We start from the raw sequence: 26,786 nt of genomic DNA on the forward strand, positions 1-26,786 counted from the left end.
GAACTCTCTTCTGCCAGGTATCTGCATGGCTCACCCTCTCACCTCCTTCAAATCTTTACTTAAATGTCACTTTTTCACCAAATCCTTTCCTCATCCCACAGATGTCCCCCAAATTGTCACACTGCCACCCATTCCCAGTCCTCCTCTCTGCTTTAGTTTCTCACTTATCACTTTCTGATATGCTGATTTCTTTACTGTGTTTATTGTCTGTCTCCCCCCACTAGAATGTTAGCTCCATGAGGGCAGGTGTTTTTATCTGTTTTGCTTACTGCTATATCCCTAGCATCTACAATAGTGCCTGGCACATAGTAGGTGCTCAATAAATATCAGTTGAAGGAGTCAAGGGGAATTTTTACTTTCTGTCCCTCCTGAGCTCTCACCAGGCAGAACGTCTAGGGCCTGGCCTCACTGTGAGCCAAAGTTAATTCTGTTTCTGGTCCCTGCTGCAGCCTCTAGCCTAGTCTCCTGGACAAGAAGCAGTTTCTACCTGGTCCCCAGCAGGGTGGGAGGAGCAAGCCACACTTCCTTACTGCCCTGCCCCTTTATTAGAGGCCGGAATGGGAGCTACATCCTGGGATAGGAAGAAAACTTAAACTGATGCTACTACCTGTGACTTCTCCCTCAGTCCAAGGAAAAAGTAACGTAAGGGGTGCCTTCCTTTAAAATTAATTAATTCACTAATTAATTAAAGGGTGCACCTTGGAATTATCATCTGTAGAGTTTCTCTAAAACATTTTATTTCCAGACTCTCCATCTTCAGAGATTTTTTTTTTTTTTTTTTTTTTTTTTTTGAGAGGTTCATCATCTTTAGACTCAAGGAATTAACAGATTAACAGGGGTTGGTTCAGACTACACCAGGTCCAGGGTTTTGTGGCTCTTGCAGGCAGGCCCGGATACAACAAACACACATGGAAATGTGGGTGGGTGAGTTAACAGATTTGCTCTTGAACTTGGGGGATGGGGTGGAAAAATGATGATCCTTGGGGCTTGGGAATAAGGACCAGAAAGAAGAAAGCTATTTGAGAAGGGCCTGGGCAGGCCTAGAGTTGAGAGGAAAGAAAACGGAGGCCCCTCCCCTGAGGACAAGGCACTTGGCTCAGTCTCCTCCTGCCCCACCCCATCCAGGGAAGAAACTGGGCCTTCATCCCCTCCATCCTTTCAGGGGCCCAAGGCTGTTCTGGTTGGGCCTCTGGAAGAAGCTTTTATTGAACTCATGGGTGTGACCCTCATGGCACAGGAGGGGGCAGCTTTCATGGTCCTTGGGAGGAAGCTTGGTGCCCAACTCCACCTGGATCTTCTGCAGCAGCAGCCAGGTGGCGTCAGCGACATGCAGGGATGGGGCTCTCAGCCTCCACTGTTCCCAGTGTCACCTGGGGTTGAGCCTTCACCACGTCTTCGAAGGGTAGAGCCAAGATGGCTGCCACCATCTCTGAGATGCTGCCAGCCACAAAGCTGACGCCCACCCATGTCCGGTCCTTTGGCCTGAGGCCACTCAGCCAGCTCTTTACCACCTCAGAGTTGAACTAATACAGGGCTACGAAGGACACATCCCGCAGGGCAGTGCGGCCCCAGCCCAGCCACAGTGAGCGCCAGCTGCCCTGAGCCACGGCTGCGTGGACACAGACACCCAGCTCCCAGTATGACACATGCTGAGCCTGCAGCTTCATCAGCACCAGCTCCAGGGGGCTGATCACAGTCACGGTGCCCAAGGGGGGCCAGTGGGCCAGCCACCATGGATACGCAGAGCTCAGAGGTCAGGGTTTGACCACTGAGGAAGGCCTTGAGTTGGTCATAGTTGAAGCAGATGGCAGTGGCTGTCACAGTCATCACCAGGGTGGCTGGGAGGCCACTCCACAGGGTCCTGGGACTTTGTGTCTCACAATCTTCATAAAGGCATCCATGGTGCCAGTGAAGCGAGTGGGATCCTGAAACCAAGTGGCACAGAGGGCACCATCTGGGAACAGGTACAGGGGCTCCAGGATACCACTGTGGTACAGGAGGCACTTCCCTGTGGGTTGGGGAGAGGAGGGCAATTTGGTGTAGAAGAGGCTCCAGAGTCTGGAGGGAGGCATCCGCTCGCTGGTCACGAAGGGGCTGAGATTGCAAGCGGACCTTCACCATGTCCAGGGGAGTCATGGAGAAGGAGGTGACCACAGCCCAGCACCGGAGGACACCATTTGTTGGAAGGGCTAATGCTGCAGGGTCCTGGTAAGCCATCCCGTAGCTTCAGTTCTGCTCTAGGCAGGTGCTCAGGCCGCACGGCGCCTGGGGCCAGGCCACGCGGGGCCATAGCGGCTCTGCAGCAGGTGCAGGGTCTGTGCGCCTCAGAGATTCTTAATCAACTGTCTGGGCTGAGGCCTGGGGTTGTTTTTTTGGTTTTTTAAATCCTTCATTGATTTTACTCTTCAGCCAGAATTGGGAACGAGGGGTCCAGGCAATGTCCTGGCCAAGTTCGATTGTCTCCCAAGAGCATCCAGAGTGAGCCTGGGTACCTGAAGATGCCAAGTCTGGTTCTTCCAACTGGGGGAATTGTGCATATTCTTCAGCTCACCCAGCAGGTGTATACACACACACACACACACACACACACACGCACACACACTGTTCTACCAGAAACCAAATTAATTCTCAGAAATGTCACAGTCAAAAAACACAGTGACAGGATCTACAAACTCAAATGCCGACTAGAACCATGCAGGTAACACAACCGGTTGCAGAGGCAGGTGTGTTGTTGAGATGCGGTGATGGGTGAGAATTTGTGTCCTTCTCACAGGGGCCGTTTTTACTCCGCTATGACCTGTGCTTGTCAGGAGGGTATGCAGGCCTTGTGGTGCCAGGTTTTCTTCTCCGTTCTCCCCAGGAGAAATTAGGATTCAGGAATTCTAAATGAAATAACTCATATTTTCACTGAAAAGTCCTGATGCTGCCAGCAGGTTGCCAACCCCAGTTATGAGGACACAGTTGCGACACTGCCATATCTTGCAAGGCTGCCCCTCTTACAATGGGGTTAGTATGTCACACGACCACGTTAGGGCAGAGTCCGTTCCTTCCTGCCGTCCTTCATACTCAAGCTAATAGGAAACTGCTGCTCACCCCAGAGCCACGCGCTGCTTAACTGCTGCTGCCTCAACTCTGCCAACACTCCCCTGAGGCTTTGAAATACAGGCTTGTCCCAGCGGTATGCTGGAGCCGGCTCCTACTGGCTTGCGAAAATCAACTGTGACCATCTCTTCCCAACGCCACGCTCAGTGACATCACATTGGCAGCTTGAAATCATTCATGGTGAGAGAATTTACACCACACGAATCAGCAAGTGCTACAAATGAGAACTTTTTTTTTTCCTAGAGAGCCAGTTATTAAACACTTACCAGCACACCACTGCCTATAAGGATTTGGACTCCGCTAGGGGCCTGAAGCAGTGGAGAAGGGAGTAGGCGCGTCTTCCCAGTTGTGTAAGACATTACATGAACGTGTGCAGTGGACATTGGACAGCACCTTCCCTTAAAAACACATTGATACCCACTAAGAGCAAACAACAAAAATATTAGTCCTGAAATATTTTTCCCTAATTAAGGAATAAGTGCCCAGATTTTAAGAGTACAGTTTTAGTGAGCTTTTATTCATGTATCAGCTGATGTAAATACCACCCCAATCAACATGAGAAATGCTTTCATCCTCCCCCATCCCCTTCCCTTTCCTCCCCCCTCCCCCCCAGAGAGTTCCTCATGCCTCATTTCCACTCCTTCCTTCATCATAGGTAACCCCCACGCTGATTTTTTTTTTTTTAATTGGGGAAGGGGAACAGGACTCCATTGGGGAACAGTGTGTACTTCCAGGACTTTTTTTCCAAGTCAAGTTGTTGTCCTTTCAGTCTTAGTTGTGGAGGGCGCGGCTCAGCTCCAGGTCCAGTTGCCATTGCTAGTTGCAGGGGGCACAGCCCACCATCCCTTGCGGGAATCAAAACCGGCAACCTTGTGGTTGAGAGGTCCCGCTCCAACCAAATGAGCCAACCGACTGAGCCATCCGGGAGCTCAGTGGCAGCTCAGTGGCAGCTCAGCTCAAGGTGTTGTGCTCAATCTTAGCCGCAGGGGGCACTGCCCACCATCCCTTGCGGGAGTGGAGGAATCAAACTGACAACCTTGTGGTTGAGAGGACGAGCTCCAACCAACTGAACCATTCGGGAGGCAGCTCAGTTCAAGGTGCCGTGTTCAATCTTAGTTGCAGGGGGCGGAGCCCACCATCCCTTGGGGGACTCAGGGACTTGAACTGGCAACCTTGTGGTTGAGAGCCCACTGGCCCATGTGGGAATCGAACCAGCAGCCTTCGGAGTTAGGAGCACGGAGTTCCAACCGCCTGAGCCACTGGGCCAGCCCCCGCCACGCTGATTTTTATCCCCATAGGTTATTTTGCCTCTTGCAGAACTGTAGATAAATGGAATCATACAGCAGGTGCTCTTTTGTACCTGGATTATTTCACGCAGAGTAGTTTCTGAGACTCATCCGTGTCATTGCCCAGGAATAGTTGATTCCCTTTCAGTGCTGAATACTCTCCCAATGAATGAGAGCATCTTGAACCCCAAACTCTGGACAGCGCCCACTAATTTTTGATTTTTACTAATTGCTGCCGGAGAAGAAAACATCTTCCCACCTCTTAGGACAAACAGACATTGGGTACTAGAGACTTAGAAGGACTCACCTTTCTCCAAGAGTAGAATGATAGAACAGAACACAAACTAGGCATTTGATCCTTTCTGACACGGCGTGAGTGCTACACTCACTGTGACACACCCCATTTCCCTCCTTCGCTTTTGTAAGTTTCATCTCAAGGCCTTGGGGCCTTTTCGTCCCAAAGTTGTCTTCCATGTTTTTCCCAGCAGGCATAGTGATTCCTCGTGCCAGTACATTTCTGGTGACCTGCATGACACGCCAGAATTTCTGAGGGGATCACAGTTATAATGCACCTTCTTTTAGCATAATTAAGACAAGAGGTGTTTCCTGAATTGAGCGGCTCTATCTTAGCACAGTTCTCTGCTCCCTTAGTTCAGAGTCCTTTTGGGCAGGAACTGCCGGGGCTGTCACCAGCTAGAGCCCTACTACTCACCCAGTGAGAGCCCTATTACTTCCGGGGTGGACATGGTCCCCCACCAGCAAGATCACCAACCTCCTTTGTGCAGAAATGGGTTGGACTGTACAAATGAAGAACTACCCACAAAGAAGGGAGTGATGGGAGACTGGGAAAATATTCAAAGCTATCCATGGGGGAAATTCTCAAATTCAAAGATGAGGCTTTCCCCCGGATGTTTTGGCACTATGGTATTTATTGAGTGGTGGTTCTGTCACTCTGTCACATTCCTCATCCCAAGTTCTTATTGCACAGCTGGGGAAACCAAGGCTCAGAGAGGCTCTCAGGGCCTCACCATGGGGGCAGCAATGCCGGAATTCACAGCCAGATACCTTTGACTCCAGGTTGCATGTTTCCTTCACCAGGTAGGCTGTTTCTAGAGAAGTCAGCAACTGTGGAGCTCCCAAGGCTGGACGTGGCCTGCAAAGAGTGTAATCTCAGGGGGAGAGTGATGAGTCTTTAAGGAGGGGCTGTCTCCACACATGTAAAGAAATGGAGGAGGAAAACCAGACTGAGGCTGGCATCAGGCTGCCCTCTGGCTCACAAGTGCATGGTGGGTGTCCACATCGAGTGGGCATTAGCACATGTAGGCAAACAGGGTGTGTGTCACAGCTGCTGAAATCTTGTCCTCTTCATAGACCATGTATCCAGAAAGCCTTTGTGCCATCAACAACCTTGAAGTGACTGGTCTACCCACCAGCAGCCCCAGGCTCGTCACTCTGGAGACCTGCCTGTTTTCTGTCTTTGACCTCCATTTTAGAGTATGGGGTGTCAGACTCAGGCAGATCTCGATTTGAATTCTGGCCCTGCCTCTTATTAGCTGTGTGACCTTGGGCAAGTGACTTCACTTCTTTGGGTCTCTGTTTCCTCACCTGTGAAATGAAGATAATCATCACAGCCCTGGCCTCTTATTGTAATAATCAATGGAGTTAGTATTTGTAAAGCCAGTAGCTACTGTGTCTGGCAGGACCTGGGCCCCTGTACAGGCCTGGTTCACTTCACTTAGCAGAGGAGCCCCTGAATACAGGATAGCTGGTTGAATTTAGCTCTTAAAACTGCTCAATAGAAGCCTATGTGTTTGCGGGGAGGTTGGGGAATGGCAGGGGCAGTGGTGCCAGAACCTAACTTTGGCTCCTTTTGGAGCTTGGTCTCTGGGTGGGATTGATGTCTGGGTATGGGACCCTAGGGACCCAGGGCTCCCCATCCCCACCCAGGCCAACAGGTGAACAGAGACAGCAGCCAGAACGTTCTCAGCCAGAACTAGTAAACAGGGAGCCTATATCCAGGCTTTTACACCAGGGTAAATTCTCCTGACACTTGCTGTGCCTCGACTCTCCCCAGGTGAGGACTGACCGCTCATGCTGACCTTGGCATCACCTCAATTTCTCTCCTGACCTGAATAGTGCGATGTCAATTAGTTGCAATAGTGGGTACTTACTATTTTGTATTCTCTTTTCATCTTACCATTAGTTTCCCACAAGATTCTGGGGACTGGTGGTTTATACAGGTGGCAATTCTCAAAGTCGACAAGAGTCTTATATTTTGTTAATTTCCTGCTGTTCAGGGGATCTTGCTTTGGGCATACGGGTCTCCCTAAAGTTTTCATTTTGTAAGTGGTGTTATCACAAATAACTGTACGATTGTTAAAAGTATTTTTGCTTTTTCACTCATTTTCTAGTAAATATTTAGTGGGTTCCTACCATGTGCCACATAAATAGGACAGTCCCTGCGCTCAAGGAAGTTACACTGTAACAGGAGAGACTGACAGCCGACAGCTATAGCATGGTGTGGAAACACTGCCATGGTGATTGCAGAGGGGAATGGGACCACAGGGGGGCACTAACCCTGCTCAGAGCTAACTGTGTTAAGTACATACATACTGCCAGATTGCTCTGTTGAGTGAATTCTGAGCAAGATTTTCTTTCATTCCATCATTTCAGTAAGCATACTTTCACTTCTGGATGATCTGTTTGATCCCTTTTCGAATATATCTGTTCTTTTTTCACAATGTCCTTTTCTTTTTTCTAGTACTTTCTATTCTTTATCTTTGCCTTCATTTGAAAACTACATTTCCCCCCTTAAAGTTTCTTTCAGATTGCTCTATTATGTGAAGTTCCCAGGACTATGACTCCTTCTATTTTGTCCATTCACTCTCATGATGGAATGTGATTTTGAGTGATTTTTAATTTTTTTATTGTGAGGGTTTTTTGTTTTTTCCTTCCTCTTGGTGTCTCTAGGAGTCCTGGGTTGTGGAAATACAGCCATAGAGGAGTTTTACACTTGCTTCTGTTTGGTTTCCTAGGAGTCTAACTGCTTTAACTGACCCATTTTTACTTTAATTTCTTTGCTTAGGGAAATTATTCAATCACTTAAAAACAATTTACTGAACATTTACTGCAGGTATATCCCCATATTTTTGATGCTGTGGAAGATACAAAATAATGTAAGACATAGTTGCCTTACATGGAACCACTATCTGAAAGGACCAAATATACACAAAAAAGTTAGGTGACCATGTAAGGCAGAGTAAAAGGCCTAACAGTGGACATGCAGTCAAGGTCAGAAGGAAAAACAAACAGCTGGAGAAAAATGGGGAGGAAAAGACCAGAGGAGGAAGAAAAGGTTTGTGTGAGGCAGTTTCAGAAGGAAGATGAGGTAATCCCACCTCCCAAGCGAGAAATCCACTTCTGGGTGGAGAATTAGTATGGCAGCTGTAATGTTAGATGAGGCTATGCATGAACTTGACTTGAAGTTCCCTGTTGAGAAAGTTAAATCAGAATCCAGGCAAAAGGAAGTCCTTTAACGTGCTCCTGGGGCGGGAGGTAAGTTTGAATGAAAGTTGTGTTTGAAAGAGAACAGTAACTTGAAAGGGCCAGGAGGCTTTGCAGTGATTCAGACCAGAAAAAATCTGGGTTAGGGAGGCCAGTGTGGGGGAGAAAGGCAGGGAGGGAGGTGGACTGGCAGGATTTGGATGTGGAAGGTGTATAGACTATTTGTCAGGAGTGGCAAGAGGGAAGGCAGCTTTTTAGGGAGCAAGGCAGGAAGGGAGCTGGGAAGGGCAGACTGCAGGAAATCTGGACTAAATAGCCAGATGGCAGACGTCTGTCCTAAAGAACTTTCTCACAATGAACACATGACTAGTACAGGCAAAGGGACCAGGTGCCCCATTGCTGTGTTCCTGCAGAGTCTAGGTTACTCCATTCCTTTCCATTTAAACAGGAACTTTTACTGAGCACCTTCACAAGTAGCAGGGTGCCTTCTAAGTGTTGTTGAGGGGATGGGCACTTTTACAAACCGGAACAGAACACCTGCTGCGATAAATACAGTAAGTCCTCAGCGGTAGGGGGTAGGTTCTGCGACTAAATGTGAATCCTGTAATAAGACTGATTTTACCATAAGCTAATCAATATAAACGGGGATAAGTTCCTTTGCATCTCAACATTGTAACAAAAGGAAATGAAGTTGAATAAAACGTTATTAGAGGACCTGCTGTATCTTCCTCCCTGGCTGGTTGCGAGGATTATACTGGAGTTAACATGCGCACTTTAGAACGTGTCTGGCACAAAGTGCGATGTAAGGGCCAGTTAGTATTCTTCATTTGTATCAACTAAAGATCAGACTACCGGTGTCTGGCAGGCACAATGCCTGCGTGTGCTCACTTTGAACGGCTGATGACAACCCCCTCGATCTAGTCAGAGAGATACGCCTAGCACTTTAGGGCAAAACCCATTTTCTAACCGTTGGCTCCAAGGTAGTTTCGCGAGGCCTCAAGCGCAAAGGAGGGAGACCACATCACTGAGGGGCGACCGGATTCCATCTGGTGGGGAAGGCAAAGGGGAAAACAAGGCTGGAGACAGCGGAGGGGTCGGCCTCGCGGGCCGCCCAGCCTGGGCTCCGGGCCGCAAAGGGGCGGGCACAGAACTGCGGAGAAAACTGCCGAAGCCGGGAGGGGGCTTAGAAGCGCCGCACACCATATTGGGGGTGTCTGGCTTCCACAGCCGCTGAGCCCCGCCCCCGCCGCTCTCTGGGGCTCCGGGGGGGACGCCCGGGCTTGCGGCGGCCTACACACGCCCCTAGCGCTGGACGGGGGCCGTGCGCGACCACCGACCCGCGGCCACCAGCCCAGCGCAGCGCCAGGTCTCCACGCGGCCCGGGACCACATCCGGTGTGTACCATCTGCGGCGCCACCCCCAGGGCTCCCCCGCGGCCCGGAGTGGGGCGGCCCGGCCCGGCCCCTGACGCCTGCGAGAGGCGGGTCGCTGCGCGTCACGTGACGGGGAGTGACCTCGCTGCCCGGCGCCATGGGGGCCTCGGACCCGGAAGTGGCGCCTTGGGCTCGCGGCGGTGCCGCGGGGATGGCGGGAGCCGGAGCGGGAGCCGGAGCTCGCGGCGGAGCGGCGGCGGGGGTCGAGGCCCGGGCTCGCGATCCGCCTCCCGCTCACCGTGCACACCCGCGCCACCCTCGGCCTGCGGCGCAGCCCTCGGCCCGCAGGATGGACGGCGCGTCGGGGGGCTTTGGCTCCGCGGACAACGCCCCGACCACCGAAGCTCTTTTCGTGGCGCTGGGCGCGGGCGTGACAGCGCTCAGCCATCCGCTGCTCTACGTGAAGCTACTCATCCAGGTGGGGGGTCGGGGGCGCCGTAGGGAGGCGGGGGCTCGCGTGAAGGTGACAGGCCTCGATCTGGTCAGAATTGGGGCGGAGGAGTCTGTGGCGACGGATTTGGGGAGAGAGGCGGGACCGAGGGTTTGGCGGGCCGAAGTTGTGGGAGAGGAGGAAAGCGATGAGGGGCTTGGGGATGCAGGGAACACAGGTTTGGGGGTGCAGAAAAGGGGGCGAAGAGGTCGGAGCGACAGATTTGGGAGAGGGTGGAAGGATTTGGGGAGTGCAAGGGGGAGGGCGATGGTATAGAGAGACGGGTTTGGGGGATGAAGAAATGGAGGCGATGAACTTCGAATAGGAAGGAAGGGGCATCATTTTGGGGTGAGTAAAGCAATAGAGTTGGGGGGAGGGGCGGGAAGTTTGAGCGAATGGGTGGGGAGGAGGACTGGGGTCCAAGGCAAAGTATTTAGAAGATGAGCACATTCTTAGGGTAGAGGTCGGGATTTGATAGGGATTTGATAGGGATGGATTTAAAGCGGTTTGTTAGACAAAGAACGGGAAGCCAGAGCCAAAAATTTAGGAAAGGAGAAAGGGCATCAGACTCTGGGAGGAGGGGACGGGGACAATGGATTTAATGGTTACGGCATGTAGTGGAAGAGGGCGAAGGCAGAGGATTTAGCAGGGGAAAGCTATGGGTTTGCAGGAGATGGGGCTCTGGATCTGATGGCGATGGCAGACTTGGTGGAGGAGGGGACGGGGTGACGCGTTTGGGGGGGAGGGAACAGGGCGACGCAATGGGGGAAGGGAATGGTGGCGATTTTCTGGAGATGGGAGTGAGGAGGAAGCTTTTGGGGAGAAAGAGATGACGTATTTGGAAAATGGACGTCATGGTTGTGGTCGGAGATGGGGATCACAGCCCTTCTGTCTGGGGGGATGGGCTGAAGGGGTTTGGAAGTATTGGAATTGAGCAGAAAGGGTAGTTGGGACATTAGGAGACAGGATAGGTAGCAGCCGGCAGAAACAGACCAAGGTACAGATGTCTCTGGAATCTAATCATGCAGGTGCACTTGGTGTATTTGGTGGTGCCCAACAATTCCTCACGGATGAAGCAGGCTGCTTGAGAGAGGGAGAGATTGAATTGGAAGGAAGCGAGGTGGAGGGAGTGTATTTGGCAGGATTAGTTGCTGGTGAAGGAGATGGATACTGTTTAGATGGAAGTGGTTCAGGCCTGGACTAATGTCTGAAGATTTAGCCTAGAATTTTCCTGTTAAGGAGTGTGGGTAGTGGGGGGTAAAAATTGAGATGGAGACCCAACCAAAATTTGAGGTTTGATTTTTGAGTTGAGGTGGATAGGTGTTAGATATACTGTCTTTGTAATTGTACTGACAGTGTAACATACAATTGTCATAAGAGAGACTTCAATAGGAGTAATTGAAATCTCAGGTCTGAGGAATGGGGTAGTAGGTTTGGGGGTATGACAAGGAATAAGGAGATTTAGTCAGGGAAATCAGGGTGCCTGACTAGACTCTAATTGTTACTGAGATTTGGAAATGGCTGATGGGAGGAAGGTCAAGACTGTCATTTGGTTGTAATTTGGGAGTGAGGGCTGCTTTACTTAGAGAATTAGGATTATATTTACGACAATAGAAATTACAGAAATTGGGGCTTTAGAACCATTGGTACCTGACATGCGAAGTAAGGATACTGGGAGCTGAGTTTTTCGGCTGACAGAGTGAGATTGGTGAGGGCTGGCATTTTAGGGTGGCAGATAGGAAGCTCTGTGGAGTGGGGGATGCTGGAGTACAGACAGGAATGGGAGGCTCCATGTGAAATAAGTGGGGGGTGGCTTCATCCTTTGGACCATAGTAGATTTGATGTACACATTTGAGAAGAAATTTGAAATAAGGGTGATTTGAAGAGGGAATTGGACAAAAAGAGTTGGGAATGAGGGAGAATGGGAATTGGGGAATGAAGGGAGGCTAAAGGATGAGAAGACCTGGATGGCGGGGTACGGATGGGTGAACTCAGTTGGGGTGACAGGTGGCCTATCCGATTTGAACCCAGCGGGTGCTGAGTGTACCATATTTTAGGGTGAAATCTTAATGGTATAGCTTGGGAATCAGGGTAACATTTTGCAAAAGGCCAACCCCTGTTCGGGACGGGTAGCAGGATTGGAGTGGTAGATTTGGGGGTGTCTAGATTAGGTAAATAAAAATGCAGTTCAGGGAGATTTGAGGGTGATATACTGGCTTTGCCAATATTTGATATAGAGCCACAGCTTTGGCTGTGGTTAGGACTGGGTTAATTGGGGGTGAAATTAGGTGGGTATGACTTAGGCACAAATACCTAATGAGAACTTGAGGGTGAGGGGAATAGGGGTAAAGTCTGACCATTGTGCCTTGGATAACCCAGTGGAAGTTTAAAATGTAGACTCAACAGATTGCAGAACTAGGGGGACATGGGGTGAAAGGACACAGCAGATTTAAGGATGAAATTGGAATTGATGGGACTCCCAAATTGTAGTGACTAGACTGGGTAACACAGCAAAAGCAAAAGAGCAGTAGCCCAGACTTGGAGTTGAGGGTATAAAAGGAATGTTGCCTGTATAAGAGAACAAAATAAAAATAAAAACTTAGAACCTTCGAGCTTTTAATCCAGAAGGGGAAAGGTGGAGAAGGGGAGGGCTAACTGCTTGGGTCAGCTGGCTCATCCTTTTCATCCTCTGGGCCAGAATTTTTCTTTAAAGAAGGTCCCCATCCAGAGGTGGGTTCTTAATTTATAATCATTGATCTGTCATGTAGCTCAGAGAATCACATCCACAAAGGACAGCCTGACCTTTCTTTCCCGCCCCCTTCTGGCTGCCCCCCACATTCCGTTTCAAGCTGTTGTTCCTCAGTCTACTTGTGTAGGACATAGCTCCCTGGCCCATGCTGGTATTATGAGCCTTGCCCTGACCCCCCACCCCCCCTAGGCAGTCAATCACCAGTCACAGCAGCTCATGGCAGCTCTCGCCAGCTGCCGGCCACTCACAGTGGCTGCCGGCCGCGGCACACGGTAGCCTGCGGCAACACTTGGCAGCCCACGGCAGCCCAGCTCCAGCCCAGCTCCAGGGAGAGCCGTTGTTCACAATCTTAGCTGTAGGCACAGCTCACTGGCCCATGTGGGAATCGAACCAAGCTGGTGACTTCGGCGTTAGGAGCACGGTGCTCCAACCACCTGAGCCATCGGGCCGGCCCAGCCTGAACTTTCAAAAACACTTGACTGACTAAGACAAACAAGAAAGGGAATTGAGCCAGAAAAGCACTAGAAGCATACGTAGTCCAGTTTTTAAGGCAGAGCTGCCCAGCCCTGCCGTTTTTGCTCCTTTCCACATTCAAAGAGTTGCTGCTCTGGTTCATTAGCTCGGCTGGCCTGCTTTGAGGGACAGGGCTGCTGTCCCAGCATCCGGCCAAGGAAGGGGCCTTCTCACACCACGCTTAGGCGCTAGTCTCCTAGACACCTTGCCTCCTGCCCGGCAGCGGAGAGAGTCTCTCTCCTCATTTATGAGGCAGCATAACAAATGGCCTCACCCATCAGGAGAGACCCCACCTCCTCACAAGGGTATGGGTGGTTTGGTCCTTCACCCACCCATGAGTTTAACAGGTCCCTTATATAACCAGCATTTCCACAGCAAGAATGAGACAGCCCCACAGAAATGAGGGGACATTCTGTCACAGGGATATGGGTGCTCGAGATCAGAACACAGTTGAGGAATTAGTTGTTTGAGGACCAACTGGGATTCAAAGTCACAGTTTGCCTGGGAGTGAGGAACAGATCTGTTGGCGTCTTCAGTGGGTGTGGTAAGAAATTTGAGTTGTGGGGTGAACTTTGGCATAGGTTACTTGGAGCTGAGCTGTCTGAAGTTTGGGGCTGAGGTTTGGGTGTGCTGTGTTTTCGGTGTTGCCACATTGGGACTGAGACTGGACTGAAGTTTCTCACCCAGAGATGAGAATTCACAGATTTATTCTGAGATGAGCAGGGGGTTCAAAGCATATAAAAATGGATTTTGCCCTGGTGAAACCTGGGATTGAAGGTGAGCCTGTCGGGACGGAGGTGCCTTGGCTTGTGGGAGGGTGGTAGCTGGGACTGACCTTGCTGTTCATCGGGAGATTCCGTGATGCTGATGGTTATAGACACTGATGAAATTTCTGGTATGTTTCGATGGAGCAACCGGAGCGGCATTAGATTAGAGTCTGTGGGAGAAGTTAGAGGCCCGGGAAATAGGAGAAGCTCTAGGACTGAATCCGCAGTGGAATCTGACCTTCCTTCTGTATTTGTTGATTCCGAAGGTGGGTCATGAGCCGATGCCCCCCACCATTGGGACCAATGTCCTGGGCAGGAAGGTCCTCTATCTGCCGAGCTTCTTCACCTACGGTGAGTGTGCTTCCAAGGCAGGTGAGACCACACTGGCAGAAAAGAAGCATCAAACGGGGAGCAGGGCTTGCTGGCCCTGGGGGACACTGGGCAGCATGGCACCCAGAGTCAGAGCTGGCATGGAGGAGGGGATCGAAGAGTGTGGCCAGAGGCAGCAGGTGTCAGGGTGGGAGCAAGTAAACGATACAGCTGTGGTGCAGCTCCTCTTCCCACAGCCGCTGCCATCAGCCCAGGCAGCAGGAGGGGCAGACAGATGTGCGAGGGAGGGGCCAGTCCAGGACACTGGGCCCTGTCACCCCTGCTGCTCCAGGTTTGTCTGGAATGGGGTTGGTATACGTGCCTTCTGCCTTCCCAGCAGTCTGGCTCTGTTACTATCTTTCTCGCTTTCCGTCTTCTCCAGCTCTTTTCCTTCTTTGTTTGTCCTCTTTCCCTGTGCTCCCCGGCATGGTGCTGACTCCCTCTGGCACCTCCACCAGTGGGTATAGAGCTGCATGCGTGATGAGTCACGGCTTCACGCCAGTGTGCCCTGACCAGCTACGTGAGCTCGGGCTGCTTTCTGTCCTGGTCCCGCATTACACGTCTGCACAGTGGCGTCTCCAGGCCTGACCCTTCATCCCCCACCCCCGCCCCAGCAGCTCTGCCTGTCGGGAGGGCCCCACTAGGAAGCCCACCACCATGCAGCCTGCTGATGCCAGCGAAGCCCGCCTGGCTGCCTCTGCTGCCCATTCCCTGGCCCGTAGGTGCCAGCTGCGCGAGGCCTTTCAGGTCCACCATCGCTTTCCTCTTCCAGTCCCCACCCTCCCAGGATGAGCGTGATGGGGACTTCTTTAAATGTGCCCTTGGTCTCCACGTTCACAGCCAGGCTGATCCCCTCATGCTTCTTTCACCTCTGCTCGTATCTGTTTGGTCAGTCCAGAAGGTTCTCTGAAAGTCTTTCTTTCTGCTGAATAAAGTTGGACTTCGCCTCCTGTCACCATTTTTCTACTTCATGCACTGTTGGCAGGATCTGATACCATGTGTCTTTTTGAGTTTTGCTACTATGTTGTTAAGTATAGGCAGAACGTGTCATTTTGTGGGGAAATGTGTTCATATTTGTTTTTATTTAAAGATTGTCAGTGTGGGGGAGGGGGAATTAGGAAGGTTCCCCCACCAAAGTACAGTGAGACCGGTATAGAAAGTGAACACTGGGTCTGTTTACGGCTACACATGCTTCCAGCCATGTGAGGGACTCACGTTAGGAGCCAGACTGGCTCTATTCACGTCGCACGGCCTTTCCCTAAAGGACTCAGGTAGAGGGCCCTTGACTTTCACATTACTGCCCCTTGCAAAGATGAGCAGCGTTCTGAGGTGCTCCCTCCACCCCGTTTATATAAACGCTGTAAGCAGATGCCCACTGGGTATTTCTGACTCCATCCTGGCTCTCCTGCCAGGAGGGGCCTTGGCTGTCTGGGTGTCTCGTGGACTCTGGGCAGCATCTACTCCGCCCGTGTCTTGGTGAAAACCGCCGCAGCTGCCGTGGTGTCCTTTGGTGTAATGAAGAGAACTTCCTGGAGAGTTTTCCAGAGACTGTCGAGAACCCCTGGAATAAGGGAGCCCCTTTGTACCCGGAAAGGCCTCTGTCGGCATTTCTGCATGCCTTTCTCTGCTCTCACTTGTTCATAGTTCATCTCTGAGATGGGGAGAAGTAGGGGTCCTTACTCCTTCTTACTGGTGGGCAAATCGGGTAGAAAGAGGTGAGTGTCTCGCCCAGATCACTCAGGCTTTTTCCTGCCCAGCTCTCTGCTGGCTGGCGCTCCCCTCCCGCCACATTCCTTCTACCTGTTCGCTCTGTGAAGCAGGGCACCTTGCCACGTCGCTCCGCTCTCTTCCGAGCCCTACCCCATCTCAGGAAGCCACGAATACAGGTGACAGGTACTGTGAGGCCCTGTGAAAACCCCTGCTAGCAGTGACATGAAATCGCTGGGCTGGCAGACATGTCGCGGAGAGAAAGGCCTAGTGTGCTGCTTCCTGCCACTGTGCGGTGCTGGAGAGCTAAGGTCGTGGGCCTGAAAGGGGAGCACCTCTGAGAGAACATTCTGCTAGCTTCCAAGTACACAGCTTTACAAAAATACACCACCTTTTTTAACATAGTTTAAAATCTGATATTAAAACAACAAGACATTTAAAAAAGTGATCCTTTTATAGACCCTAATGAAAAACACTGACGCACAGGTAGGGTCTAGCTTCCTTGACTGCCTAAGTTTTTCTGTAGAATAGTTCATTGGTGCCTCTGTTTCAGTTACTTCTCCACTTGTGCCCTCCCCCTACACACACACCTTGACTAATAAATGCCCACGAGTGCCAGATGGGGTCCTGGGCAAAGCATAGTGACAAGGTGGGGACGGCCCCTCCATGGCATACTCGGGATGTTCTTGAGCCTTTCTTCTGGGAGCCCTTCCTTTCCCTTTTTTCCTCCCTTAGGTTGCAAACTTCATCATTGCCTGTGGGTACCCTCTGCCTGTTTCCTTTCCCCTGAGAAAGACATTTCTTTATAAGCGACAGGATTGGTTTCTGGGTTGCAGCATTTAAGTTGCTGAGTTGGAAAACTTTAGCTCAGTTTGCCAAGTCAATTTTTCAAAGCTGAAAAAAGAAAATATGTGAACCGGTTTGTGAAAAATACGTTTTGAAGGTTTTTACCCAAAGGAAGAGAGGCTAGAGAAGCTGTTGGGGGTGGGACCTGATTACTCCTGGGGTCCTGGCTGGGTGCTCCCTTCCATGACTGAGGGACAGGCTGCATCTGGTCTGGGTGTGAATGGGACCCAGGCGTGGGTGTCTGGGCTGGGTGTGACACTGCCGCCTCTGCTTACTTCCAGCCAAGTACATCGTGCAAGTGGATGGGAAGATAGGGCTGTTCCGAGGCCTAAGCCCCCGACTCATGTCCAACGCCCTCTCCACCGTGACCCGGGGCAGCATGAAGAAGGTGAGCCCGGGGCGAAGCCAGGAGCAGTTGCCCGAGGTTCCCCTGAGCTCCCTGCCCCCCCAGAGGCAGCCATGTGCACCGTCCAGCTTCTCCGTTTCCAGACTGGTTGGGCCTCCACCCCAGCATTATAGCCAGGCTCCAAACCCTGGTGGTCCAGTGCGGCGTCTACTCTCGTGGGAGGGCTTCTGCCCCGCAGTCCCCCCACTTTCCCACAGCTGTGACACCAGGCAGGGACTTTTTTCCCCGAACTCCAGCCCTGGGGGTCTCCAGGGGCAGGCCCAGCTAATGGACAGAGAAAATAGTGGGAACTGGTTCCTGCTGTCTCTGCGCCATGAGTTACATTTAAGAGGCATAGCTGTCCTTTGTATTTCAGGTTTTCCCTCCAGATGAGGTCGAGCAGGTTTGCAACAAGGATGACATGAAGACTTCTCTGAGGAAAGTGGTGAAAGAGGTGGGTGTTAGAATTGCAGGGGGAGAGGCCCTTAGAGGGAGACAGATGATGTCTCACTCCGGAGGTAGGCAGGTCACTGAGTCTCAGAGTTGGCTCCTCACGCTTGCATGGGGGGGTGGGATGTGGAAGGAGCCCCATTCCAAATACTGCAGGGGATCCCAGAAAGCCTTGAGCCACCAGGGACCTGGCAGGGACCTGGCAGTCCTGGGCGGAAGGAATTAGGGGTGGGTGACAAGTGGGGCCATCGAGGTAGACTGGCCCCACGTGGGGGCTGCGGGATCCTGGGCTCTCCCTCATGAAAGCTCCTAGCTCCCCAGGAGTGCCACTCCCAGCGGCAGGCCGCACTGAGCCCCCTCTGCTCTCTTGCAGACCTCCTATGAGATGATGATGCAGTGCGTGTCCCGCATGCTGGCCCACCCCCTGCATGGTGAGCTGCCCCACTGGAGATTGCAGCTCAGCCGTGGGATGACCCCTCGTGGACTGTAGCTGGGCAGCGGTAGAATTCCTGGGCGGTGGCAGTGGGGAGGGGTGTTCCGTTGGAACCCTGCTGAGGAGAGGTTGGCTGGGAGTCCTGTCCAGAGGCAGCTGGGGCTCTCCCAGGCAGAAGAAACGGGATGCTGTGGTCATGGGGGTGTGTCACCCCGCACTCTGACGCAGGCCATGTTACGCAGTGGCCACTGCAGCGGGCACCCCACAGCTGGGATGTCATGGGCTTGGTGTGTTTGCGTCATGTCACTTGTGTGTGTTTCTTTTCCCCTCAGTCATCTCAATGCGCTGCATGGTCCAGTTTGTGGGACGGGAGGCCAAGTACAGGTGGGTCATTCTCCTCGGGACTGGCAGGAGGGACCCGGTCCCCACTCACAGTCGTGCTGCTTCTCTGCCCTAATTCTCATTTGCTGGCTCCCGAGGAACGTGCCAGTGGCTCCCGTAGTCCGTATCCAGGGGCATATTCTCTTGTGCACCCTTGGTCTAGGCTGCTCTGGATGAGCCTGGAAGCTCTGCCAGAGGGGGTGAGTGGGCTTGGAGTCGGCGTGGATTAGGAGCCGATTCTGTACCAGAGCTGGTTCTGCTACTTAGGACTGAGCAGGGATTCCCTCCTAGACCCGAGGTTATGCCCTAACGATTTCTCCAGCTTTCCTAGAACCCAGCTTACAGCTCGTTTCCTCCTGTCGCTCTGCCGTGGCTTGGAGCTCATCCTTGCAGTTGTTCACCAAACACTTACGCAGCGTCTCTGTGTCCTTAGGGCTGTGGGCATAGGTGTGCTGACACAGCCCTGCTCTGTGGCACTTATGCCCTCTCTGCTCCTCTGAGGCTCTCAGTCCTGGAGGCGTGTGACAGGAGGAGGCGCCTGTGTTACCTGTCCTCTCTCTCATTTCCTAGGTTCGGTTGTTTCCTGCAGCTGTCCTATAGGGCCGTTGCCCCAGGAAGCGCGCCTGTCATGGTGCCTCATTTTGGTTCCCTCAGGGAAATTGGCCCATTCCCCCAGACTGAGATGTGAGGTTGATAGATGGGACCAGGAATGGCTGAGCCACTGTTCTGAGAAGAAAGGTAGAGGCCTGGCAGGGCTGGGTGCCTCAGGACCAGCACAAGCCAGAGCTCTGTCTCCCACCAACTTGTTCTTGTAGGCAACCCCTGCCATCTAGGCTTTGCAGAGCCTCGCACACGACAGGCCATTTGGCACTGCTAGCTGCAGGTCACAGAGCTTGCTCTTGAACCTCCCTTGCATTTCACACCTGAGATGCCACAGCCCATCCTCTGGTCTCTTACAGGCTGCAGTGACCAGGCTTGTCCCCAAGCTCCCTGCTCGGGAGGGCCAGGTGCCTTTTCCCAGGCTGCGTCTGGGCGGTCTGATTCCAGGGCCTCCTGCTACAGGGCCGTGTTCCTTCTCTGCCCTTGGGGAGGTGGTTCTCTCCACTCACCACCCCTGCTCTCACTCTGTCGATCATTCAGGCTTCTGTCCGAAGATTGTTCAGCCAGAGATAAGCACCACGGCCAGGCAGGAGAAGGGCCCGTCACCTTTGCAGCAGCCCAGGCTGGACGGTTCATTCCTAAATTCCAGACCCACAGAAAATAGCCGTAGCGAACTGCTAGGGTTCTGCCCTAGTCGTGGCTGGGTTTCCCCAGTCTCCACGAACTGGGTAAGCGCCCCCTCACCCCCAAACAGGAGCTCTCTAATCTTTTCCACTTGGGTTCTGCCTGGGAACAGAATCTCCCTTGCCCATCCCAGCTGGGATTGGATGGCTCTGAGCAGGGTAGGCTTCTCCAGGTCACTGGGTGACCTCTATCCCTGTGTCGCTTTCTTCACAGCGGTGTGCTGAGCTCCATTGGGAAGATTTTCAAAGAGGAGGGGCTGCTGGGATTCTTCGTGTACGTGAGTTTATACCCCCCATAACCAGCCACAGGGCATGGCTCTACTAACAGGCTCACTGTCAACCTCTCAGGCCGCAGCTGCTGGCCTCAGACTAACCCCAGCTCTGCCCGCCTGAGTAGCTGACTTCCACAGCATGTGCGGCTCCTCGGGACAAAGCCACCAGCCCTTGCCAGATCACGGCTCCCACAGACGTGGTACTGTTCGTCCAGTGCTGACTGGACTGACCCCACCCCCTTGGGCTCCGTCTGTTTGCTCCAGGGCTGGGGGTAGGCGCGGGGCTGGACATGAGCTGGGGCACTCTCTCGTCCTGTGTTTCACTGCTAAACAATGAAGGGGACTGAAATCTGGGACATGGATGAGGGTCGAGCACTGGCAGCTCACAGGCTGACTCTAGCTGATGGTTTCTGTTTGACGTAGTATTTCTGACACGTGAGTTCTTCACATTTAACGTTTAGGGAATTTCACATAGCAATCCGTATTTCTGCCTTCTCTTGAAAAGTCAGAAAGCCTAGCCCTGCTGGCAGCCGTCAGCGGGGCACATGGTCTCCCGAGGGCCACAGACCCTCCGCCCTCCTCGGTGTCTCACATCCACCTTACTTTACTTACAAAGAAAACTCATATCCGAAAGACTGTGTCCAGACAGAAAAAGCCGCAAATGGAACGCCAAAGCTGGGCCTGACAAGTGTCATTTGCCTTTTTAAGGTCTCGGCAGTGACGTACATGCTGTTATGTACAAAGTATATACTAAGTATTAACTCATTGTAGTCTCTAGTAACTCAGTGTGGTTTCATAGTTGGCTAGGTGTTTTCATTTCTGAGCCCTCGTTTTAACCCTGAAATGACTACATGTAGGCGTGTGTGTCTCACCCACCAGGAGGTGATTTTGCCCCTACGGACATTGGTAGCATCTGGAGACATTTTGGTTGTCACATTGGTATCTAGGGTATGTGTGGAAAGTCAATCTGAGCAGAGGTGGAAGCAACAGGATTAGAAACTGCATTCATGAAGGTTCATTTTACTAACATCCCTCGTTACATAGACGGGTTGCATATACTCTTGAACTCAAATTTTTTGAAAAAGGATTTTTAAAAATTCAAAAATCATAATTCTGCTCCCCCTCCCCAAGAGATAATCATTCTGCTGGAGATCTTTTTAAGTCATTCCATATTGCAGCAAGTCAATAAGCTCATTTAAAAAACACAAGTAGCACAAAGAACTCACTGATCTCAGCGTGGCTTGTCCTCAGCACTGTACGCTAGGGGAAGCTTCCTTATCTATTTGTAGAGCTGCTTATCGCAAAGGTAATCACTTTAAAAGACAGCCCTCTTGTAAAACCTTGCATGGAATGTCTGCATTGAAGCATTCCAGGGCTGAAGACAACAGATGCATTGAGCCAAGTGTTTTCTGAGAGTTGATTAAGAGGTCAGGAGAAACCTACCAACATGTAGACACTCTTTCATAATGCACAGTGAAAATGCCAGAGTTAACAACGTTTACAGCTTGAGGCCTAGCTTCTGGGGTTTGAAAACCACTTGTGAAACCGTAAACTAATTTGTGGCGGCAGGTGTGGCATCTAACATCCATCCACCCGCTGGAGAAAGGAAGCTGCCTTCCTGGTGTGGGCTCACAGGCCCTGCAGGCTGCCTTCCTATCGTGGTGGTGGACATGCTGATGTTTGGAGCTTGGAACATCCCTGCCTGCTTCCTGGGTGTGCAGCGCCCAGGAAATGCCCCCCTCCCTCCTCTGCTCATCTTTGCTCACCTTGTTTTTTAGCGGCTTAATCCCTCACCTCCTGGGAGATGTGGTTTTCTTGTGGGGCTGTAACCTGCTGGCCCATTTCATCAATGCCTACCTGGTGGATGACAGCGTGAGTGACACCCCAGGGGGGCTGGGGAACGACCAGAATCCAGGTTCCCAGGTTGGTTCGAACAAGGACTTGTCCATCTTTCCGTGTATTGCTGATGCCCAGGGTCTGGGGCAGACTGGAGGCGTCTGGGATTCTGAGCACCAGGCCCTGAGAGCTAGAGAGGGCATCTGATTGTCCCCAGGCCAAGCTTTGCCTCTGGCAACAATGGCCTCAAGAGATGAGATTCAAGATGGGTAACCCGGAGGAGTTTATAGAATGAGTGGCTCTGGGCAGCTTTAGAAATAAGATCGGCCCCTGCTTATCCGAGGATGGTTTAAGTTAGTGACCCAGTTAGGGGGCAGGACATCAGAAGATAGACCGACCAGCTAACAACCTCCCTTTAACTTTTGCCGAGTTTTTCTGCTTTTCAAAGCCCTTCTGTGAACATTATGACATTCGATCCTGACAGAACCCCAGTGCAGGGAGCAGGGCAGATATACGTATCAGCCTGTTTTACAGATAGAGAACTCGAGACCCAGAGATCGAAGGGCCCGCCAGAGGCACTCAGCTAGGAATTGACAGGGCTGGGACTGGGTCCTTGCCTGTGCCAGGCTGGGGCTGCTGCCCCCCTTGAAGTTTCTCAAATCAGGGAGGACGTGTACTGTCCAGGAGCACCCCACTATTTTGTCAGCGGTGGCCTACACAGCCTGGGGTACACAGACCCCAGCAGAGTGGGTCAGGCATGGGTCCTTCTAAAAGGCGCTTATTGAAGGACGTCTGGGGACCCGATAAGTTAACTGGTTCTACCTGAAGCAAGATGAGAGTTGGAGAGCAGTGATGGGCAAGGAATTCCTGGTAGCCAGATATTCTCACAGCAGGAATTGCCCACCCCATGAGGATAGGTGAGGGGCTAGGGACCTGTCTGCCTAATCACCTGGGGGTCGTCGTCTACACGTGTCTGTGTCTGTGGGGGGGGCATGTGTCTGTGGCAAGGAGTACCCCGAGAGCCTCTGCTCAGAGGGAAGCTATTGGGCCATTTGACTTGGGTAGGTGAGTCCTCTGGCCTTCCAGTGTCAATAAATTCAAGTGGCTCTGTAGAGACAGCTCCTAGCTACAGTTACAGTGGCCATGGCCCTGCCCTGTCTCGGGGGTCTCGTGGATGGGAGAGCTGCTGCCGGAAGGCTGAGACAGCTGGGGTGTCTTGGGGCGGGGGGTGTCCCACAACTGATGGGTTTCCTCTAGTCTAGGTGGGCAGGTGTGTGACCAGGGGCTACGGCACTTAGGTCGCACCAGCAGCAGTCAGCAGCTTCATTCAAAGTGTTTTCCAACTGCTTTTCTGTGTGTGGCTTAAAGGCTGCCACTCAGAGGGCTGAGCAGACCTCCACTCAGGGTTGCATGGCACCCGTCTGGTGGGATGGCCACGCCACAGGAAACTAAGGGATGGGTAGTCCCCCTTCCTACTTAGGGGCTGTTTCCTGGGCAAAGCAGACTTCAGAAGTTAGAGTCTGAAGGGGGAGAGAGAGCTTGGTGAGGTACAGGGTAGCAGTAAGCCCAGAGTTTCCCCTCCCCTTTTGCTACAGGACTAGGATCCTGTGCCTGGGTAGTTGGGGTGGGTGTCTGTCTTTTCATTCAGTAAGCATTTACTGAGCACTGACTGTGCCAAGCCCTGGACACTGATTAAGGCAGGCTCAGGCCAAACCCTTGGAGCTCCCAGCTCGATGGGGTTACACAGGCCGCAGCCAGTGGTCTTCACTTCTCCCCATCCTGGCTGGGTCACTGAAATCCCTTCAGTGAGGTTATCCACTTGCGCCTCCCAGCTCTTCTCTTGGTTCTGACTACAAGGCCATGGAAGCTGCTGGCAGGCCCTGAGAGGGCATGTGGTGTGCGTGGAGGGTGTGTGAGGCCAGTGTGGAGGGCAGGTGAGGGAATCACAGACCAGGCAGCACAGAGCCAGCACCTGCGTATCTGACGTCTGCATCCTGAGGTGCCTGTGGCAAACCCGTCTTCATTTCTGTCTCTGCAGTTCAGCCAGGCCCTGGCCATCCGGAGCTACACCAAATTCGTGATGGGGGTAAGTCAAGCCAGCTGCTCTTCCCACTGCCCAGTGGGCCTGGGTGGGGCCTCGGAGGCCGGCTCTGGTCGTGGCCGGAGGCCGGCCTACCGGCCTCAGTACAGGGTGTTGGCACAGTGTGTCCCTGCTCCCCGAGCCCAGGTCAGGGCTGGTGGTGGGTCCCTGACACTCAGGTCTCCCTGGCTTTCAGATTGCAGTGAGCATGCTGACCTACCCCTTTCTGCTGGTCGGTGATCTCATGGCTGTGAACAACTGCGGGTAAGTGTGCACACATCCACCAGGCACTGCCCAGGCTCCGGGTACCCGGCTGAGCCCATCCAGTGCTCTGCCCCCCCCACCCCCCCGCAGTCTGTGTGTGGGTTCAGCCTGCCAGGCACCCTGGTTTCCTCTGGGATTCACCACACCCTTTTGGGATGACAGGTTCAGGATGTGGGTGGTGACCGCTTCTTGCGGTATCCTTTTCCTTGGCTGATCGTCTCCCATGTTCTCTGGATCTAACATGCACTCCTTCCCGTGCAGGCTACAGGCCGGGCTCCCCCCTTACTCTCCAGTGTTCAAATCCTGGATCCACTGCTGGAAGTACCTGAGTGTGCAGGTAAGCAAGCTCCCGAGGGAGGAGGGTTTTCCTACTCCCTCCATATAGAGCAGATGAAATGGTTTTGTGGATTCTTCATTGCTTGGGAAGATAAGGGGTCGTCATGGGATACAGTGCTGTGGCTAGAGAGGATAAAGAGAATGTCTTGATTTAAGGCATATAAATTAACATTTTAGAAAGGATTTGAGATAAATTAGATCTGAGTTGATTTCGAAATGTCCATGAGACGGGTCTCTTTCTTCAACTCTGAAAGACTCTTAGAACACGTGTGAGGGAGCCATGGGGAGGTGGCAAAGCCCAAGAACTTACACCTGGAGTAACATGGCTGGAAATGCAGTCATTGGGTTGGGACCGATTTCTGCCAGGCAGCTGGCGTGCTGGAGGCCGACCCCTCCTCCTGTGGGACGTCCCAGTCCCCAGGACAGCCAGCGGGTGAGCTGGGCCACATGGTGAGCCTGGCGAGGGACCGGTCTTCTGTGCCCAGGCACCCTCTTGCCAGCTGGAACTCCTGGGCCCAGAGGCCAAGAATCCCGGGTATCTGGCCCAGGGCGGATCCTTGCCTTTTCTTGGCCTTGGTTTGCCTTCAAGGAAAATGGGACAGAAGCCTGAGGAGGAGCCAGTGCACTGACTGGCCTCAGGTTGCTCATAGGACACGTAGGAGGGATGTGGGGAGACAGAGAGATGGGTGGGGTTCTCCCCAGCGACTCCGGTCGGTTCTAGTGCATCACGTCCCGTGGGCATTGGAGGAGTCCTGGACCGCAGTGCCCTCCTCTTGGGGGGTTGCCTTCCGAGTAGTCCCCCAGCATTGGACGCCCTGTGGTGTGAAGTGAGCCACTCAGCACAAGGCAGTCTGACCTCGCCCTTCAGGCATGTGAGCCTCGGCCTGCCACCCCGACCCGGCTTCTCTGCGCTGCTGGGTCCTCTGCCGCCCGAGGCCGGCCGGGCTCTGGGGCGGGATAGGAAGCATGGCCTCCCCTCTTGCTGACCTGACTGGTCCTTCCAACCCAGGGCCAGCTCTTCCGCGGCTCCAGCCTGCTTTTCCGCCGGGTGTCATCAGGCTCGTGCTTCGCCCTGGAGTAACCGGGATCACCGGAAAACACGCGGTCTCAGCCTGGCCGTTGTGGGTGAGGCCTGGTCATCTCGGGCACTTGTAAGACAGCGCCAACCCAGCAACACCTAGACGTGCCCCAGCACAGCTGGGCTCCGGTGTCCCATGTTTGCCATGTGTGTCCAGAGTGGGGGTTGGGTGGGGGTGAGGCTCACCTGTCAGACCTGGGGAAGGTGGGCGGGCCTGGGGCACAGTCCCCTCACTTCGCATGTTTGCTGCATCTGCCTTGTGCAGGGGGCCAGAGAATGGCTTGTGGAGGCCCAGGTTGGATGGGAAAAGGCTCATGGTGTCAGATCCCACCTCCACTCACACCCAAGTCAGCCCCAGCTCTCATCCTGCAGCTCATGGGAGCCTCGCTCTCCTGCTTGTAAATAGGGCGTGATCCCCTTTCACGAGGCCGCGTCACGTCATGTCCCCGTCTGTGCTGGGAAACTGTTGCTAGGTTCTGCCTTTGTTTTTCTCAACACTACTTTTCTGATACGAAGGCAGCACCTTCTGAATGGGAAATCATGTGACTGCTCAGAATGTCTTCCCCTCATCACGTGCTCAGTGGTTTAATGGCGACGCCGCAGCGTGCAGGACCTGGTTCCCTGTGCCTCTGTGAACACCCAGGGTTAGGCAGATCAGTGTCTCTAGTCCTACCCGGTTTAAAAATGCCCGAGAAGATTTGACCCTGTCTCCCTCAAATAAATGTATTGGTGGTGATTTGGAGTTTTGTGGGGAGTCTCTTATTTTTCTGAGCTTTCAAACTACTGCAGAGTCTCTCTCAGTCCTTCGTGTTTGTATGAGAGGGCCATCGCTCGACGGCTGGGGGCAGCCCCGCCTGTGGGTAAGAGGTGCCAGGGCCTGGTGTAGCTCAGCCCCAGGGCGGGGTGTTGGGTGATTTTCTGAATTAGGCCAGGCCGAGATTACAGTTCACAGAGTATCAGCCAGGCCATAGACCTGTTACCAGGGAGACTGTCCCTTCAAAAGCCTCTCAGCTTCAGAGAATATTCCTCCCAAACCCGTCATTAACCGGATGACATTCGCAGGTTTACGGCATCATTTATGGCGTCATTTGGTGTATTGTTCATGCGGTTAGAGCAGAAGGGGCAGACATGGAGCCAGTTGAAGCACCGAGCCTGCCTTTTCTGGAAAAAGCGCTCCCCTCAGTTTGCTTCTACCCAATACCAGGGTCTGTAAACAGGCAAAACGTACAAATGGAATGAGCTGGCCCTGGAGACGTGGGCTTCCATTTGATGCGGTTTGAAT

General features: G+C 52.8%; 1 protein-coding gene and 1 pseudogene across 2 annotated transcripts; one reads left to right on the forward strand and one right to left on the reverse strand.

The window, feature by feature from the left end:
- Positions 1 to 1,141: 1,141 nt before the first annotated feature.
- On the reverse strand, positions 1,142 to 9,424 carry LOC109450891 (mitochondrial glutathione transporter SLC25A39 pseudogene; annotated as a pseudogene).
- MTCH1 (mitochondrial carrier 1) lies at positions 8,843 to 26,246 on the forward strand. 2 transcript variants are annotated; one of them, XM_019738747.3, is made up of 12 exons: positions 8,843 to 9,743; positions 14,051 to 14,135; positions 16,988 to 17,094; positions 17,468 to 17,545; positions 17,915 to 17,972; positions 18,307 to 18,358; positions 19,853 to 19,912; positions 21,689 to 21,833; positions 23,785 to 23,832; positions 24,023 to 24,090; positions 24,352 to 24,427; positions 25,436 to 26,246. In XM_019738747.3, exons 1-12 carry the CDS (start codon positions 9,423 to 9,425, stop codon positions 25,505 to 25,507), a joined length of 1,170 nt encoding a protein of 389 aa, XP_019594306.1. In that variant the 5' UTR covers positions 8,843 to 9,422; the 3' UTR covers positions 25,508 to 26,246. The 2 variants fall into 2 exon arrangements, with proteins under 2 accessions (XP_019594306.1, XP_019594307.1); XM_019738748.3 differs by having other exon boundaries at positions 9,386 to 9,743; positions 21,689 to 21,782.
- Positions 26,247 to 26,786: the final 540 nt, after the last annotated feature.

The sequence above is a fragment of the Rhinolophus sinicus genome, chromosome 2 (genome assembly GCF_057876585.1).
Source record: "Rhinolophus sinicus isolate RSI-liver-muscle chromosome 2, RSI-T2T, whole genome shotgun sequence".
Taxonomy (NCBI): Eukaryota; Metazoa; Chordata; class Mammalia; order Chiroptera; family Rhinolophidae; genus Rhinolophus; species Rhinolophus sinicus.

Excerpts from the sequence above, each read along its gene's own strand:
- MTCH1 (XM_019738747.3), top strand. The coding sequence starts at position 9,423 with ATGGGGGCCTCGGACCCGGAAGTGGCGCCTTGGGCTCGCGGCGGTGCC. Across the intron at positions 9,744-14,050 it reads ACGTGAAGCTACTCATCCAG|GTGGGTCATGAGCCGATGCC; the intron begins GTGGGGGGTCGG and ends TTGATTCCGAAG. Across the intron at positions 24,091-24,351 it reads ATGGCTGTGAACAACTGCGG|GCTACAGGCCGGGCTCCCCC; the intron begins GTAAGTGTGCAC and ends CTTCCCGTGCAG.